Source organism: Loxodonta africana, chromosome 5, assembly GCF_030014295.1.
Source record: "Loxodonta africana isolate mLoxAfr1 chromosome 5, mLoxAfr1.hap2, whole genome shotgun sequence".
In the NCBI taxonomy this organism is placed as follows: Eukaryota; Metazoa; Chordata; class Mammalia; order Proboscidea; family Elephantidae; genus Loxodonta; species Loxodonta africana.
This window is the reverse complement of record NC_087346.1, coordinates 66,946,376-66,965,497: the sequence shown is the minus strand read 5'-3', so window position 1 is coordinate 66,965,497 and position 19,122 is coordinate 66,946,376. Positions and strand designations below refer to the sequence as shown.

Genomic DNA, 19,122 nt, shown 5'->3' with positions numbered 1-19,122 from the left:
CTCAGGAGTGTGACCAGAAGTGAAACAGTAGCATGTTAACCAGCACAAAGTACAATTATGTCCCTGTTCCAAATGTTCCAGTGTTATCTGTGCCCATATAATGTGCCAGAGATTGATGGCAAGGAAGGGCAGCCCAAAGCACCCTTTGTAGTCTGAGATGATACAATTACCTCCATGATCTGAGAATAACATCTAAGCAACTAGCTGTACCTGTCCTTCATCCACTCTGTCCATGTGCACCCTAAAGAGGATGTCAGGTACCAAAAGTACTGGGTAAAATATAATAAAAGTGTCTAAGGGCATGGGCCAGTGAAGCTGTCTATACTTACATCAGCATAATTATTGATGATGTTGTTAGGTGCTGACAAGTCAATTTCGACCCATGGTGACCCCAAATGACAGAGTCGAACAGCCCTATAGAGTTTTCTAGGCTATAATCTTTCTGGGAGCAGATCATCAGTTCTTTCTTCCTTACAGCCACCGGATGGGTTTGAACTGTCAACTTTTTGGTTAGCAGCAGAGTGCTGAACTGTTTCACCAGCACTCCTTCAGCATCACCATTAGTGAATATTTTCTGAAGCCTCCACATGCCAGGCCAGCACTAGGCCAGGTTCCCTTTGAGATCTAGTGAAGATAGATGTGTCTACAATAACAACCTCCCCCGCAAAAAAAAATCTGTGGCTGAGTGGATTCTGACCCATAGCGACCCTACAGGACAGAGTAGAACTGCCCCATAGGGTTTCCAAGTAGCTGCTAATGGATTTGAACTTCTGACCTTTTGGTTAGCAGCCCCTATCACTTAACCACTGTGCCACCAGGGCTCCCTCAATTTTTTTTTTTAATTACCATAAAATACAGTAACCGTACCCATCGAGTGCATTCCCACTCATAGCAGCCTTACAGGACAGAATAGAGCTGCCCCAAAGAGTTTCCAAGGAGCACCTGGTGGATTGGAGCTGCCAACCTTTTTGGTCAGCACCCATAGCCCTTAACCACCACACCACCAGGGTTTCCTAAAACGCAGTAGTCTCCCCTTATCCTTGGATTCACTTTTCATGGTTTTAGTTACCTACAGTCAACCCTGGTCAAAAATATCAAATAAGTAGCATGATGAAATCTCTTGCTGTCCTGCTCTGTGTCACTCGGGACGTGAATCATCCCTTTGTCCAGTGTATCCACGCTGCATACACGACCTGCAGTTAGTTACCTAGTAGTCATCTCAGTTATCGGATCAACCGTCATGGTACTGAAGTGTTCGTGTTCAAGTAATCCTTAGTTTACTTAATAATGGCCCCAAAGCACAAGAGTAGTGATGCTGGAAATTCAGATATGCCAAAGACAAGGTGTAAAGTGCTTTCTTTAAGTGAAAAAGTGAGAGTTCTCTGTTTAATAAGGAGAGAGAGGGAGACCATATTCACATAACTTTTGTTACAGCATATTGTTATAATTTTTATATTTTACTATTGTTGTTGTTAATCTCTTTCTGTGCCTAATTTATAAATTAAACTTTATCCAAAGTATGTATGTAAAGGAAAAAATATAGTATATACAGGATTTGATACTAGCATAGATTTCTAAGCATCTACTGAGGGTCTTGGAACTTATCTCTCACAGGTAAGGGGGGATACTGTATGATGCAGAGGGTCAGCAATAAAGAGGAAGACCCTCAGTGAGATGGACTGACACAGTGGCTACAACAATGGACTCAAACATAGCAACAGTTGCAAGGATGGCACAGGACCAGCCGGTGTTTTGCTCTGTTGTACAGACGGTTGCTATGATCCGGAACCGACTCCATGGCACCTAACCACAGCAGCAACGTGACGTACTATGAAAGGGATTACAGGATCACAAAGGTGAAGCTGGGAAAGGCATCGCAGACCCAAGACTTTGATGTGAGTCCTGAAGGATGAGTAGAAAGTCAGACTGAGTAGCAGTTTTGAACAGTGGCCTCCCCAGCCATGAAATAGCCCATCCAAAGGTGACTTTGGTACAGACATATTTTATGGAGCCCCCTTTAAATGGGTCATTTTTTCAACAAAATAAAATGACCTATCAAGTCCATGCCATCAAGGTGCATTAGACCTTATAGACACACCGTGTGCCCCAAAAATGCACTTAGGAACCTGGTGGCATCTCCTTTATTCAAAGAAAGCAGTCAGAACTGGAAACATTTTGCCTTGTTTGAACTCACACACCACTGGAAAGGAGGGCAGGAACTATGGCTCCCAACGGTCTCTTTTCATTATTCTCTTTTTAGTCTTCCTAATTGCACAAGCAGGGAATGAGTTGTAAGTTAGAAATGCTCAGCTTAAAGGCCTTTTTCTGCAAAGCAACTTGGAACACTACCAGTTCCCCAGGCAGCCAACGCTTACTGAACCTCTTACAGATCTTTGAGTATAAAGTTTAGCTGATGAAAAGCGTGTTTTTTAATGTATCATTTGTCGCTCGGGTCCAAGGTGAAAGAGTGTTCTTGTTAGGGGCCATTGACTCAATTTTTACCACATAGTGACCCCATATGGCCAAGTAGAACTGCCCATAGAATTTTCTTGGCGGTAATCTTTACAGAGCAGTTCACCACGTCTTTCTCCCGCAGAGCCACTGAGCTAGAACCGCCAACCCTTCAGTTAGCAGCTGAGTGCTTAACTGGCACCACCAGGGTTCCTTTGATGTAAAGGTACTTATTCTTTATTTATGAATTTTGTATAGCTGTTACTGGCATGGGACTTCGAGGGTCAAGCCCAGGAGAGACCAGACCTTATGGAGAATTTTACTTTCTTTTTTTTTAAGTAGAGAGTACATGTAACAAACACTGAATTGTTTGAATAACAAAACAGCACCACCTGCTGTGAATAAAACTCTCACCTCCCAGAGGTCCACAGTGGACTACCTGCTCTTCTGAGAATACCATTTCCACCCAACTCTCTCAACTCTCTCCCCGCAACACACATATTTCCTGCCTCCTTTTTTTTTTTTTCTGATCCATTAGAATTGATTATGTACCACATAAAAGAGATCTCCAGGGTTGGTTAGGCCATCACACCTTCATCCTGATTGTTGTTATTAGTTGCTGTCATGTCGGCTCTGACTCATGGTGATCTTAGATATTACCAGAATGAAATGTTACTCTGTCCTGGACCATCTTCTTCACAGCTGATATGTTTGAGTCTATTGTTACAATCATTCTTAATTATCTAACGCCAGAATGGTCCAAACTCCTACATATTGCTCAGTGTGCACCCCCATTTGCTTTAAGATCTGACCCCTCTTCAACCCACAAACTTTTCTATTATACCATCTAGATTTTACAGCCACCACCAACCATCCTCCCCCAAACCCCTTTTTCTGAAATATAGTTATCTCCTGAAGATATCACTTCCGCTTCAGCTCTCTCAAGCATGGTTGTTTTCTTTCCCACAAACTGCATGTCGTTGGCCTGAAGAAGAGGTATTGCTTCGCACATTGCTACTACTTCTAGACTTTGGTTCCCCTTCCTTCCTAAAAACCTCCTAGGAGGCACATCCTTATCATTCATTGACTATTTTAGCACCTAACCATTTTTCCTCCAACACTACTCGTACTCCATCTACCAATGTGGTTATTCAGCTCCTTGACTTTGTCACTTCTGCTAATCTTGCACTCCTCCTGCCCCAAATCAGCTGTCTACTCCTATGGTTATATACAATGTCATTACCATTAACTACATCATCACCAAAGTTTCCATTGCAAAGCATCTCACTTTCTGATCATTACTTCTGTTTCTAGCTCATTCCTCTTAGTACCATCACTCCAACAATTCCTGGATACCCTCTATGCTCTCACACGCACACACAAAATATCTTTAAGCCATTGACTTTACTAAGCTTTCACTGCCTATCATCTCTGTCATGATTAAGTTTATGTGTCAGCTTGGCTAGGCTAGTTATTTAATCAAACACTAATCTTGGTGTTGCTGTGAAGGTATTTTGTACATGTGGTTAACGTCTGCAATGATTTAACTTTAAGTAAAGGAAATTACCCTCAGTAATGTGGGTGGGCCTCATCCAATCAGTTGGAAGGACTTAAGAGCAAAAAACTGAGGTTTCCCAGAACAATTTTGTAGTCAAGAAGGCGGCATCAACTCTTGCCAAGTTTCCAACCTCCTCTACAGATTTCAGACTCACAATTATGTAAGCCAGTTCCTTAAAATAAATCTATCAACCAATAAACAAATAAACACACAATATCTTCCACATCATCACTTTCCTCCCTGCTCAGCTTAGATTCTGTGGCTCCTCATTAAAATTATTCTTGTCTCCCTTCTTAAATCCTTTGATCCTCTCTTTCCCCATCTCCGCACACTGTACTCATTTGGGGGAGGGGACACAACTCTGAATAAATCCAATCTATGCATACTCCTAGCCTGCACCCAAGAAACTGAACATAGCTGGAGAACCAAAGGCAATCATGTTGTCTTTTCTTACTTTATATTCATGACCTCACATGGATTTCATCACTGCCTAGTAATTAGATTTACACTTTCCAATGACAATTTCACAGTTGTCTCAAAACTCCCACTTGATTCTCAGCTGATAACTTTACTTCTGTTTTTACTGAGAAAAAAAGATCAGAAGAGCATATCCTTATGTCCTATAATCATATCTACCAAACTACCTGTATGTGACCCATACGCACTGCCTTACCTCTTGCTACAGTGACTGGTCTGACTGCTCCAGCCTGGCCAACTCTTCTGCTCAAGTACTGGAGCTCATCCCTTTAACCTTTTCAAGCATGTTTCTTCTGCAAGTACTACTTTCTGTTTTATATAACAATTTTCGTTCTCTTTCTATAGGATTAGTCTCATCAACATAGATTCATATTGCAATGTTGTTGTTAGGTGCCATCCAGTTGGTTCTGACTCATAACAATCATACATCGACGAAAGGAAACACTGCCCAGTCCTGTTGCATCCTCACAATCTGTGCTTAAGCGCACTGTGGCAGCCACCATGTCAACCCATCTCATAAGGGTTTTCCTCTTTTTCACTAACCCTCTACTTTACCCAGCATGATATCCTTCTTCAGGGACTACTCCCTCCTGATAAAATGTCTAAAGTATGTGAGATGAAGTCTAGCTATCTTCACTTCTAAGGACAATTCTGGCTTCACATTTCCTAGGCAGATTTGTTTGTTCTCCTGGCAGTCCACGGTATAAGCAATATTCTTTGCCAACACCGTAGTTCAAAGGCATCAATGCTTCTTCAGTCATCCTTATACATTGTCTTGCTTTCCCATACATATGAGGCGGTTGAAAATATCATGGCTTAGGTAAGGCACACGTTAGTCCTCAAGGTGATTTCTTGAAGAGGTCTTTTGCAGCAGATTTGCCCAGTGCAATAAGTCATTTGATTTCTTGACTGCCGCTTCCATGAGCATTGATTGTGGATCCAAGTAAAATGAAATCCTTGACAACTTCAGTCTTTTCTCCATTTTTCATAATTTTGCTTATTGGTCCAGTTGTGAGGATTTTTGTTTTCTTTATGTTGAGTTGCAATCCATACTGAAGGCTGTGGTCTCTGATCTTCATTAGTAAGTGCTTCAAGTCTTCTTCACTTTCAGCAAGCAGGTTTGTGTCATCTGCATATCACAGGTTGTTAATGAATCTTCCTCCAATCCCGCTGCTGAATTGTTCTTCATAAAGCCCAGCTTCTTGGACTTTTTGCTTAGCATACAGATTGAATACGTATGGTGAAAGGATACAATTTTGCTGCAAATCCTTCCTGAGTTTAAACCACGCAGTATCCCCTTGTTCTGTTTGAACGACTGCATCTTGGTCTATACAGGTTCCCATGAGTACGATTAAGTGTTCTGGGATTCCCATTCTCCTCAATGCTATCCATAGTTTGTTATGATCCATACAGTCGAATGCCTTTGCGTAGTCAATAAAACACAGGTAAACATCTTTTTATTCTTTGTAAGAGCTCTTTAAAAATCTTCTCTGAATACTACTTATATCTACAACTTCCACACCATTCTTCTCCAATTATTTTTTAATTCCTGAATTATCTGTACCCTGTTTCTACTTCCTCATTCCAATGTTCTCTTAAACTCTCGAGTCATGGTTTTTTGCCCAATAGTGAAAAGAAACTTCTCTTATCGAGGTCAGCAATGACCTTCACATAGTCAAATCCAATTGTCAGTCTTCAGCTTACATCTTAGGTTCTCAGAAGCACCACCCCCGTTGCCCATTTCAATCATTTTTGAAGCGTATTCTTCACTTGGCTTCTACAACAGCACACTCTCCTGATTTTCCCCTTACCTCAGTGGACATTCCTTGGATTCCCCTCCTGGCTTTTGACTTCTAAATTTTGGAGCAAGAAGGGTCCCAGTCTTTGACCTCTTTTCTGCTTTACCTACACTCAGTCCCTTGATGATCTTACTCAGTCTTATGGCTTTAAATACCAATTATAAACTGATTACTTTCAAATGTTTCAGCCCAGCTTCTCTTAATGCCAGCCAAGTAGATGCTTCTGCTTCTCCATTTGAATATTTAATTAACACCTCAAATGGACATTTCCAAAAACAAGCATTATTTCTTTTCTCAAATCTTGTCTTCATCCATTTTTTCACATTTTTCAACTGCACTGTCATTTCAGTCATAAGCCCAGGAATCATCCCTGAACTCTCTTTCATGTCACGTATCAATTCACCAGCAAATCCTGTCATCTCTGCCTTTATAATATATTCTTAATTATATTCTGAATCCAATCCCCTTTAGGACCTCCACTTCCTTCACCCTAGTACAAGCCCCATGACGTCTTTCTCTTTCAACCTATAGTAAACTTTTACATCTCAGAACCTTGCGGTGACCTAGTCCTGCCTACCTCTCCAACTTCATTTCCCATCACATATTTTCTTGCCCATTATACTTCCTTCACTGTGTACCCTGCTGTTCCTTATACATACTGAGAAAGCCCTTATGTCAGGGCCTTTGTACCTGCTTTTCCCATAGATGTTCTTCCCCAGCTACTCCTACGACTCACTTCCTCACTTTATTCAGATTTTTGGTCAAAAGTCACCTTTTATGAGAGGCTTGTCCTGACCAATTTGTCTAAAATAGCAACTCTTATTACTCCTTATCCTTTTGTCTTTTTCTTTGTCTTCTTAGTACTTTCCAGCATCTTTCTACCCCATTAGAATGTAAATGACATGGAAGCAGGAAGGTGGCTTGAATTCATCACAGCTCTGTGTACCTTAAACAGTGCTTTGGCACATTGAAGTGCTCAATAAATATTTGTAGTATGAACCAATGAGTGCATGTTCGGAACCCAACTGCAAGTTTCTGGTTCAGATGTTCCAGGATGTTCTGGGTTGGATCTTTTAATATAAAATAAATGACTAAATTCTATCTTAATTTATTTCAGGGCTCCAACCATCACTTACACACTGTCCACATTTCAGAGACTGGCTTTATATGAGTGTTACTAAAAGGAGGCTCTAGTATCTGTATCCTTTGCCGATTTGGGATTGTGATACCAGAGATATGAGCCTCTAGAATCCAGACCCAATAGCTCTCGGATGAAACATGTAACAAAGATCATTCTATGTCGTGCAGAAAAGAAACATCTGTACTTTTTTAAGCATGTAAATTGTACAAATTGTTTTCTCTCCCATAACGTAATGGAAAATATCCAAACACCTGTTATACTGATCCAATAAGTGTACCTACATACGATTAGAAAAAGTGAAAACATGGAAAAAGGTAGATTTCTTATTTAATTGCATTAAGGGAATACTAAATGCACTGATTTATGTAATCTTATAAGTATTATTTTAAAAGAAAGGAAATAAATGAGATAAAGATATTTTGCTTTAACCACTTTTTTACCTAAAATATTTATTTACTGTAAATTTCGAGAATGAAGACCATGCCGTATTTGTCTCCTTCCAGCACACACCGGTGTTCAATAAATGCTTTTGAGTGCAAGAACTACTTAGGAATGTAGCTCAGAAATTCAAATAGAAATTCGGAGCATTCTTCTTAGAGCTTCATTTGCACCAAATCCGTGTTTGTAAAATATTAACATTAGGAAGCAGTTGCTTTGCAAATGTCTTCCTTATATCAAGAAACACTTTAATACCAATAGTTCCTCTAGTCGGAGTACTTGGGTTATAAAAATCAATTTTGCACAGATATTTTCATCAATGTGAATTTAAAAAATCGTCATGGAAGGCAAATTATGAATGACACACTATTCTAGACAGAGAATCGAGGAGTTTTATGATGGGTGGGTTTTTTTTTTTTTTAATGATGAACAGCACTTTGCACCTAGTTTTGGGTTGCAAACAATTTGAGCTCACGGATAAAACAGACAGATTCCAACAAGATGAGGAGTTCATGATGAGGAAGTAAAGTCATCAACACCATGGAGTGAATCTTTGGTCCTCTAAATTACATTTTAGGATTGTTTTATGTTTGAGTTTAATTTAGAAGGAGCATTTGACTCTGGTTTATGTATGTATCATACCATTTCATGTGTGTGAGAAATGTATTGTAAATGTCTACAGCATATTTTAATTTACTTAAGCAGAACACACTGACCTAAATGATAAGCAGGCAGAAATCAGTCTGGAGCTTGCTGCATACAGTCATCCCAGACATGAAGTGATCCGAGATGGTAGAAATTTCTGGGAATTGCTCACATGTGTCTTCCAAGTATGCGTTCAAAAGCATTAGAGGAAAGGTGTACAGCAAATACTAAACACAATTCTGATTAACTGGTAATGTCTAAATCCTCTTCCTTGGGAAAACCTGCTGCAGTTATTGAGCAATTAGAATCATCCTTTTAGGTTGGTTGTTCCATAAGTAGCTGAATGAAAGGGAGTTTCTAAGACCCCCTTCATCACCTTACTGTGAGATTGGTCAAATGTACCCAAACATGTAGTAAAATTTTATGATACCTGGTATGCACCAATATCTTCTGCCCCCTTCCCTCCATGAGGAATCATCTTCTCAATGGCTTTCCCTTCACAGTATTGTGGGTATTTTCAGGTACCTATGCTTGAGCATTTTTAAACTTATTTTTTTTTTGAGAGAGTAAAGATCTGTGTTTTCAATTAGAATCAGAGCTGTGCCAGAGATAAGGAAAGGCTTTGGTTTTTAATTTCCCTGAAAACAATTAAAAGTAAATTGTTAACTCAAAAGAATAGGTATGTTGATCCTCTACAATTTCTAATAGCTGGTTCTTTTGATTTGGAAAACATTTTATTTACAGAGGTCCAAGGATCACTCCTTATCATTTGTTCAGTCACTGACAGCTAAACTAACATAGGTTCAGTGACTTTCTCATCAATTTACAAAATCATGTTTTTTATTCACTAAGAGTTTAGATACTGAGGTTGGCTACCATGTGGACTGAAAAACAAACAAACAAACAAGGCACATTTACCTTCTCTCTTTGATAATAATGAAAATGATTAAACATTCTGATATGTAACCTAAGAAATTTAACCCTGTTCTACTCTCCTAATCTGCCCAGGAATTGTCTGTTTATTTATTTATTTTTCTTTATTGATTTTATACCTTAAGGGAAACTTACCAAAATTACAGACATATCTCTAGTACCCTCGGACAGAAATGAAGGTCATTTTTAAGAAGCCAGTCTCAAATGAAAACACGGCATTCTACATGGTCACGTTCATATTGCGCAGTATTTACCCATGCTGAGAAAACAGGTCACTCTTCATTTCTTGTTTATTCCCCGGTATAATCAGACCACACTTCAGGTTTTTTGTTTTTTTCACCAAGCATTAAAATGACATCATGTGAGATGCTTCAGAGCTACTGCCAGCGCATGAAACCCAAGACAACGAGCAACACAATAACCATCGTCAACAGGCAAACTCCCACAACGTCTGGGTTTGGATTTGTTTTATGTTAAGAGAAGCAGATTTCCTCTGGTGTTTAATAACTCATAACAGAAATCACAATATATTGACTCAGAATTGACCTACACAGTCAAAAGAAGCCAAAGTTTGCCGCATTTGCCCTCTTGTTCCACCAACATTTTGAAAATAAAGGAGAAGAAAATGAAAATGAAAAAGAGAGTGAGAAAAAACAGAAATTATTCAAAGGTTCCAAATCCTTATTAAACGTTACTGAGATTGCATTTCATCCATCTGGCTGACTGGCTTTAACTAGTTTTCACCACTAAGACCTTGTAAAGAAACTGAACATACATGCTCTTGCCTCCTAGGATTGACCTAGGTGACGTGTGAATGTATGTGTGCATGTCTGTGTGCTTTGAACCCATTTTATAAATACCAACACATAACAATTTTTATCGTTGGTAAGAGTCTTTGGAATCCAATCATGCAGAAAATACAGGCAGGGGCAAGTTAGGTCTCATTACAAGACGAACATGGCAAGGTGAACAGTTTAAATGCTAGTAAAGGGTTGGGAGGTTTTGTTACCATTAGACTATACTGGCCATTCGTCCCACATAATCAAAAGTTAGATAGGTAGGAGTCCATATAGAAACAGAAGGCTTCCACTTCAGCTTGACTGACCAAGTAAATGAGTCAAGATGAACCATTTTCACAAGCTCCAAAAGAAATAATGAAATTTTATATTTTGATCACCAGAAAAATAATGAATATAACTATTTACATTGTAACTTTTGTTTGTTTGTTTTTACAGAAAGGAGTTTCCCTGCTTGGTTTAATGATATGTGTGGAAAATGTTGGACTCCCACAGTTAAAATGTGGGTAGGGGACTGTGAGTGGGAAGTGGGTTTCCTTTTCAGGCCCAGTGTGTCTGGGATAAATTTTCCTGGGGATAATTCTCCTCCTCTCTCTGAGCCATAGAATACATATTTTTCAGCAAATCCAGTTACCATTTTTCACAGAGTTTAATGCTTTTAAGATTTAAATTGTCATATGTTAAGAGAATTAAATAGGAATAGATTTTGAATAATTTGGATTTTGCAATGGATATTTAAAATTTTTAAAGTCTGTTTTGCTTCTTGTTTTGGGGTTTTTTTTTTTTTTTTTAATTTCCTCCTGAAAGGTCACAAAAGGATTTATGTATTTCAGTCTACTCTATTTGTTCTACTTGTCAAAGCCTATTTTCTGACTTACCAGTCAGATGCTATCAGTATCCTTAGATAACATTTTCCCGATAATGGTAACAGAGAAAAGCTGTCCAGCCCCTTGGCTCTCAGTAAAATAGCTTACTCCAACTGGTGGGAATTGACCAGGCCCTGGTTCAACTGTGGGGTACATGTCTACAAAGCTCAGTCATCAGATTCTTGAAGATGCAAGATTATTATGTTTTTATTTCATAAGCAGAAAATTTAAACTACAAGAAAAGGTAGTTTCCAAGACCCCTTTCTTCTCATTACGAACTTGGTCAAAAATATTCAAACATTTGGTAAACTTTTATGGTACCTGGTATGGACCAATATCTCCCTTTAAGAAAGGCCAATGTATCCCTTCTTAAAAATGAATACACTGCCCCACAAAACAGATATAAACAGCAAAGACACAGCTGAAGTGGCGGTGGTTTTGCCAAATCCTCACAACAACTGAATTCTTTCTGCACATGGACACACAGTCATCTCTCCTACAAAATACTATAAAACATTTCATTAGAAGTTGCTGCTAAACCAATACCCCTATAAGAACTGATGAAAGCTTAGGTTCCTTAGGTGCCAAGTTTACATTCCAAAATGAACCCCAACCACAGACATGACCTTCACTTTTTCCAGGAATATTGTCCAGGTGACTTGACATTTCCTGCCTCAAAGATAAAAGAGTCCTTTGGAAGTAACAGGTGACTATGTAGGAAATCATCGTTTTCTTATGAAAAGGAGACTCAGTGCAGAACATAATATATTCTGTGAATTCTATAATAAGATAATCATCTCCTGCAGATATTACAACAAAGTGAACATGAAGGACTTTGGAAGTGGTGGTCCTCTTTTTTTGTTGTCCCGTCATCTGTCTTGCTTTGATAACCAAATAAAATTAGTCCTACAAGCAATCAAGAGGCCAAACCCTTCGCTCTATTTCTATATGACATTTCAACCTGAGTGATTTGTTCCATTTTTTTCTTGTCCGTAAGAGAAATCTAGCTAAAGGTAACCAGCTATCCAGAGCCACACAACAGGACAGATAAGACAGGTAGAGCTTCGGGAAGGAAGCAATCACAGGGGAGGGGTGTCTAGTTCTTGCCTGGTTTAATCTAAGTGAAAGAAAGTCACCACTTCTGCAGACATCAGAGATAGTCGAACTGCCAAGCACGTCTCAGATGCTGGCTGGAGATTTCTTTTATCTTTTGATGTCATCTTGAGGCTGATGAAATTCCCCTTGTGACTCTCTTCGTAACAGCTGCCTGCTGTCTGCATTTAATCCCACGAGAGGGAAGTGGAGAGGTCACTGATATATTAAGAGTACAGAAAAAGGAGTTAAAGCAAAGAATAAGGGATGCACCAAAGTTAAAAAAAAAAAAAAAAAAGGAGGTACAGCAGAAAGAAAAACGAGACAGTGCCTGTGAATAATGAGGCATTTTTAAAATCAGGTTTTCTAGAATATTAACCAAAAAGAGTTGGTAGCAAGATAAAGAAACTGGGCCACTTTTATTACAGGGGTCAAGCTGCATAATCTAACGTTTGCCTCTCCACTTTAAGCCAATCACCCCTTTTAATGGATCAATCCCATAAGTGGCAGTATCCTCATATGGTGATGGAAGGGGTGGTTGAGGTTCCCAATGGACTCTATTGCTTGAAAAGAGAGAAAGCTTCCCTATGGTATTTAAGGCAGTTTTCAGAGCATTCTTGTTTGCTCTGTTTTTGACGGGATTCCACTTGTCAGTCATATCACACTCATTAACCATCCATTTCATGCATTTCTCTTCTTCAAGCGAAATATCACCACGTTAGTGAGCACCAAAATGGTCAAAGTGCAAGTAACTGTGATGAATACTTCACGAAAGTGAATAAGAAGGGAAGCCTGTAGCTAGTGCCTATTATTGCTGTGAAGGCACCCTGGTATTTCCTTGTATATAACCGAGATGTTTCACAGTACCTCTGTAAGTGCTCGGGAAAGCACTTTCATTTATTTTTACATAAATTCAGATGATTTTGCTAAACATGGACAGTAATGCTTCATGGCTTTTAAGACAAACTCATATTGCTAAAGCTATTTAGTAGCAGTAACTTACTGGCAGAATTATTGCTGTCACATTTACTGCTATTACACAACTCAGATTATCAGCCCTTGATTGGTCAAAGTTATGAAAGTAAATGAGTAAATATGAAACATCAGCCATATTAAGGAGTCAGGGAAACCACTGAGGGATAATAATGTCTGTGGAGATGTTCACCAATGTGAACCTAAGGATCACCCTGTGCTTCTTGGGGAGTTTATTTTAATCAGTTTATTCATTTTTATTCCAGAAGAGGAAAATAATATTTCTTCTCAGAATAAAATCTTGGTAGGGTAGACCCTGGGATGCAACACACTCATGAAAACAAAACCCACCACCTGAAGGTAGTCTAGCTAGGCTCATTTCTGTTAAGGAAATCACATGGAGGCAATTTCACTCTGTCCCAGGGAGGGATTCTTATGACCAAATATATACATGAGAACCCTGCTTCACCACCTGCCACCTTTTCCAGTAGCCTCCTATTGTGACATGTAATTTGGAAGTGACAAATGATGTCTACTCTAAAATATGGATGTCAGTGTCATCTAATATCTGGGCAATAATCTCCTTTAGTTCTTAGTCCACACTGCAACACTACTCTCTAGTTTCTTCTACCTGTTCGCTGTCAGAGAAAAGACCCTCAGCTTTTAGTCACACCTTCCTTCTACAGGTCAAACCATTTCGTACCTGAAAGCTATGATCCTCCCCTCCCTCCGCCCACTCTCCATAATCATCACATATGTTCTTTCTACAAATTGGTATACAGGTGCCATTTAATCAGTTCAAATTTGGAAGCTACATCTTCAAGGGTCCGAGAGAGCTCACATCCCCCCATCGTTTCCCCCTTTACATGTTTTCTTGTAAGACATACAGCTTAATCAATTAACAAACTAAACAGCTTATATACTGGCAATATTACAGATGGGTCTATGTCAGAGTAATAGATCAACATGAAACGGACCACGTGGTACCCCAGTGCATGGTGTCTCGGTACAGCCCTGAGGACACTGACAGCAGCATCTCTAAGGAAGCAGTGCTGTATGAATACAGACACGTGCGGATCTGTATCTACGTCCATCTGACGAGGCCAAAAGGAGCAGGTAGATGCAAGACAGAGACACACACATGCTGGATGGGGCCATTGCACCCTTGTCATGCCATTTGAGAGGGCGGTTACAGGTTACTGGTTTTGCAGCCATTAAATTTACACTTTATGAAAAAGGTTTCTCTAATTGTGTTTGATTTGCTTTCTGTAGTAAGCATCGTTGGAGAAAGACCAAAGCAAGAGCAACTAGAAGTTAAATATACATTTGAGCTTAGCTGCAATACAGAACTCTGGAGAAGAAGCAGGCTAAAAGATTTGTTTTGATTTTAGGCTTTGATTCTCTCCATTGCCATTTTCTTGTCATTGCATGTCTACATTTGTGTGTGTGCATGTGTGTCTGCGTGTGTGCGTGCATGTGTGTGTGTGTGTGTTCCATCGCATCATCTCCTGAAGAACGCTGGGTTTCGCAGGCAGGCGGCTAGTCACCTGCAACAACCCAGGGGTCCTGCCGAGGCTTCCAGGCTGCTGTCAGTGTCAGACGCCAGGGTCTGGTCGGTGGACATGGAGGAGATGTCGTTGACGGATGAGGATGGAGGGAGACTCTCACTGCTGTTCACTGCTGCACCTGTGCTAAGAAAATGAAGACCAACATGACTAAATCTGGAACTACACCAAACTAAATGTCACTCAAGATGCAGCAATGGACAAACACAAAAAAGAAACATCTAATTCGTCATTCATAAGACAAACGTGCAAAGGAAAACTAATACGAACTGGCCACTACATTAGAGATGTAAGTAAAAACCTAACAGGGCAGACTCTCTGGTCACAAGTGATTCACAGTTTAGGCAACGGTTATCAAATCTGGCTCTACATAAGAAATCACCTGTAATGCTTTTCAGAAATGTCAACAATAGTTCCCCCATCTCCAATATTGTGACATAATTGCCCTTTGAGGGGTAGCCAAGGTGCTTGTGTTTTTTAAAAGCTCTCCACAGAGTATATAGACAAAAGTTGAAAGCCACTGATTCGTGGAAAAGGCAACTAGGTATTTGGAGTCTCTGAGTGGTGCAAATGGTTAACATACTTAGCTGCTAACTGAAAGGTTGGAGGTTCAAGTTCACCCAGAGGTACCTTGGAAGAAGAGCCTAGCAATCTACTTCTAAAAAAATCAGCCATTGAAAGTCCTTTGGAGCACAGTTCTACTGTGACACACATGGGGTCACCACGATTTGGAGTCGACTTGATGACAACTGGTTATGGAAAAGGCAGATGAGCAAAGCCCCTTTATGTAACAGTTTCTGTCCCTGGATTATCAGACTGATGCGAGGAACTTTTAAAACAAACACATGCAAGGGTCCTATTTCAGAAATATGGGCTAGGAAAACATAGAAAACTCAATTACTTGGGGAGTACTCCCTGGTGGCACAGTGGTTAAGTTTGGCTGCTAACCAAAAGATTGGCAGTTCAAATCCACCAGCTGCTCCTTGGAAACCCCATAGGGCAGTTCTGCTCTGTCCTACAGGGTTGCTATGAGTCGAAATTGACTTGATGGTAAGGGTTTTTTTTTTTTTTTTTACTTCTCTGTAGAAAGGAAGGTGTGTTAAGTAAATATTATTACATAATCATTAATATGATATGAAACTTAAAACCCATATTGAAAAGTCAAATAGGACTTGTGAAGAAAGTTATCATAGACCAAGATAGGACTAGGAGAAGCCAGAGCTCATGTTTTGATGTGTGTTTAGTTTCCAGCCAACTTGCTTACTTGGGCATCCATTACTAAAAACTTTGAATTATTAACTTAGACTAATTTGAAACAAACATACAAAAAAATCCTTTTATTTATCTGTTATGCAGGAATATAAAGATTTTGAAACTCTTAGAAGAAACTTGCTCAGGCTAGTCACTCAGCCAATGCTCGATGAGTTATAGTATCTTTGAGGACAAGAAAGAGCCAAACACATTGTAAAATATAATTAAACCATAGCACTCTGAAGACAGTCAATTTACTTTTTATCTTTATATGTAAGCAGTCTGTGTGGTAGAAGGCATACTTTGTGAAATATTGCACTATTTAAAGTAATCTGTAACATAATCACCTACTGAAATAAGAAATGAGGAATTCTCACTAAAATCATCTCTTACTTGGGAAGATGTAGCACACAGGATATATTTGGTGAAAAATAAGAAATCCAAGGTAAGTTACAATGGTGTTATCACATAGACTTAATAAATCAGAAAAAAAAAATCTAATGAAGGTTAATTCAAATCTTTTTGGCTCGGGGGCAGACATTTCTCACCTGTGGAAGCAATGTGACGAAAATGTCACAGCATCTGGCGACAACCCAAGCACTTAAACTAGGAGAGAGTACATGTACCCTATGTGCATTTTACATTTTTATTTATTATACAAGTATTTATATAAGTTATGGGGAATGTGAAAAAACACAGGGAGAGAGAGATAGCAATATGTACTAAATGTCACAGTTAAGAACTGTTAAGCTTTTGGTATATTTCTTTCCACTCTTTTTGCTACGAAGTTTCCATAGTTGTGATCATTGTATTCCTTTCTATACTGATATTTTCATATCCAGAAAAACTTAGGCATTTTTCATGTTCTTTAAATGATTAAAATTATCAATACCCCCTCACCCTTAAAAGGCTCTAGGTTTTAAAGCTTTCTTGTTAACATCTTCCTATAAATAATTACTTGCATTATGAGAACAATGTCTAATGTAAGATCAATTTATTCCAACTTTACTTAATTATGGAAACCCTGGTGGCGTAGTGGTTAAGTGCTACGGCTGCTAACCAAAGGGTTGGCAGTTTGAATCTGCCAGGTGCTCCTTGGAAACTCTGTGGGGCAGTTCTACTCTGTCCTATAGGGTCACTATGAGTTGGAATCGACTTGACGGTACTGGGTTTTTCTTTTTTACTTAATTATATCCCTTATTGCTATGGTAAAAGAGCTAGTTAAATTCTTCTTGTGATAAGATTTCATACACTAGACAGCAACCCTTGATTCTTTTACATAGCCACATGCCCCACTTTTTTTATCCCTAATTTTGGATTAAATTATATTAATAACCTCCATGTTCTCTCATAAATTTTGGTGTCTAATGATTTAGCATCACTACGATGGACTTCTCAGAACCCTCTTCAATTTTTCTACATTCTTATTAAACCAAGGAGATTAAAACTGGACACAGGACTCTAATAAAAAGTCAATCAATTGTGGGCCTGACAAAGTGAGATTGCTTTTCTCTTACTGTCCATTTGTCTCTTGGATGATATATTCCTGTACTATGGATGGCTTTCAAATCATTGACAAATGATTGAGCATCTTTGTATATATCTGAGCACATAAAAAGATGCTCGATCACTAGTCAGCAGGGAAATGTAAGTCAAGACCACAATGAGATACCAGTACACATCCATTAGGATGGCTATAAACAAACAAACAAAAAACCAGGTGATTACATATGTTGCTTAGGATTTGCAGAAATTGGTATAGCTGTCTGGAGAAATGTTTATTCAGATATTTTGTCCATGTTTTATTTGGGTTATTTTTCTCTTTATTGTTGAGTTGTAAGAGTTCTTTCTACATTCTGGATACAAGTTTCTTATCATACACATGGTTTGCAAATATTTTCTTATAAGTTGTCTTTTCACTTTCTTGGTGGTGGTCTTTGAAACACAGACTTTTTAATTTTGATGAAGTCAGATTTATCTAATTTGTCTTTGTCACTTGTGATTTTAGTGTCATCTAGAATAATAACCAATTCCTAACTCAAGATCATGAAGAGTTACTCCTATGTTTTATTCTAAGAGTTTTTATCATTTTAGCTCTTACATTTAGGTTGATGATCAATTTCAAGTTAATTTTTGTACGTGGTATGAGGTAGAGGTACAACTTCATTCTTTTGCAAATAGGAATTTGGCTGTCCCCACACCACTTGTTAAAAAGACTCTCCTTTCTCCATAGAATTGTCTGGATACCCTTGTCAAAAATCAATTAACTGTATATTTGAGGATTTATTCCCGGACTCTCAATTCTATTCCACTGATCTAGAGGTGCATCTTGATGCAAGTGCCACAAGTCTTAAATACTGTTGTTTTCTAGTAATTTTTCAAGTCAGGGAGTATGAGTCCTCCATTTTTTTCTTTTTCAAGATTATTTTGACTATTCTGTGTCTTTATTTTCCATGTAAATGTCAGAATCAGCTTGTCGATTTCTTCAGAAACAGGCATCTGAGATTTTTATGGGGATTGTGTTTAATCTGTAGATTTATTTGGGCAGTATTGTCATCTTGACAGTAAGTCCTCCAGTCCCTGGACAATGGAATGTCTTTCCCTTCATTTAGGCCTTCTTTAATGTCTTTCAACAATATTTTGTAGTTTTCAGAGTATAAGGTTTACACATTTTTGTTAAATTTATTCCTAAGTATTTTATTTTTTTTGATTACTTTTGTAAATAGAATTGTTTTATTAATTTTATTTTTGGGTTTTTTGTTGCCTGTATATAGAAATTCAACTGATTTATTGACTAGGAAGTCTCACTGTCAGTGGATGGGAAACTACATAGATCAACTCATGATACATACATCTTGTGAGTATTAGAATTCGTCAAAATGCCAGTGGAAAAAAATATTTTTGCTATCCTGCTATTTTGAAATTATGCCAAAATAACCAGTTTGACGCTTTAGAAATAAAATTTTGGCATAATGCACACACACAGACACAATTTTAAAGTATCCGTACATACTGGCCCTGGTCTTCTCTGGAGATAGGCCTTTTCTCCTTTCAGGGCTTGGGTTGATTACGTAAATAAAGATGCTCTTATTGCCACAGTCCAGTGTCAGGTAAGGATTCGAACAAAGGTGCCCTTA

The 19,122-nt window shown here is 38.7% G+C and overlaps 1 protein-coding gene across 4 annotated transcripts in view; it reads right to left on the bottom strand.

Moving 5' to 3' along the window:
• Positions 1-13,940: 13,940 nt before the first annotated feature.
• The window catches only part of MAPK10 (mitogen-activated protein kinase 10), a 154,106-nt gene continuing 148,924 nt past the window's right edge, over positions 13,941-19,122 (bottom strand). For 3 of the 4 annotated variants that reach the window (XM_023553280.2, XM_010594076.3, XM_010594077.3), the window contains exon 12: positions 13,941-14,855. In XM_023553280.2, the coding sequence (XP_023409048.1) occupies positions 14,713-14,855 (143 nt within the window). In that variant the 3' untranslated portion in view covers positions 13,941-14,712. Of the gene's footprint in view, positions 14,861-19,122 lie in introns of all 4 variants that reach the window. The other variant, XM_010594078.3, reaches the window with a different exon arrangement.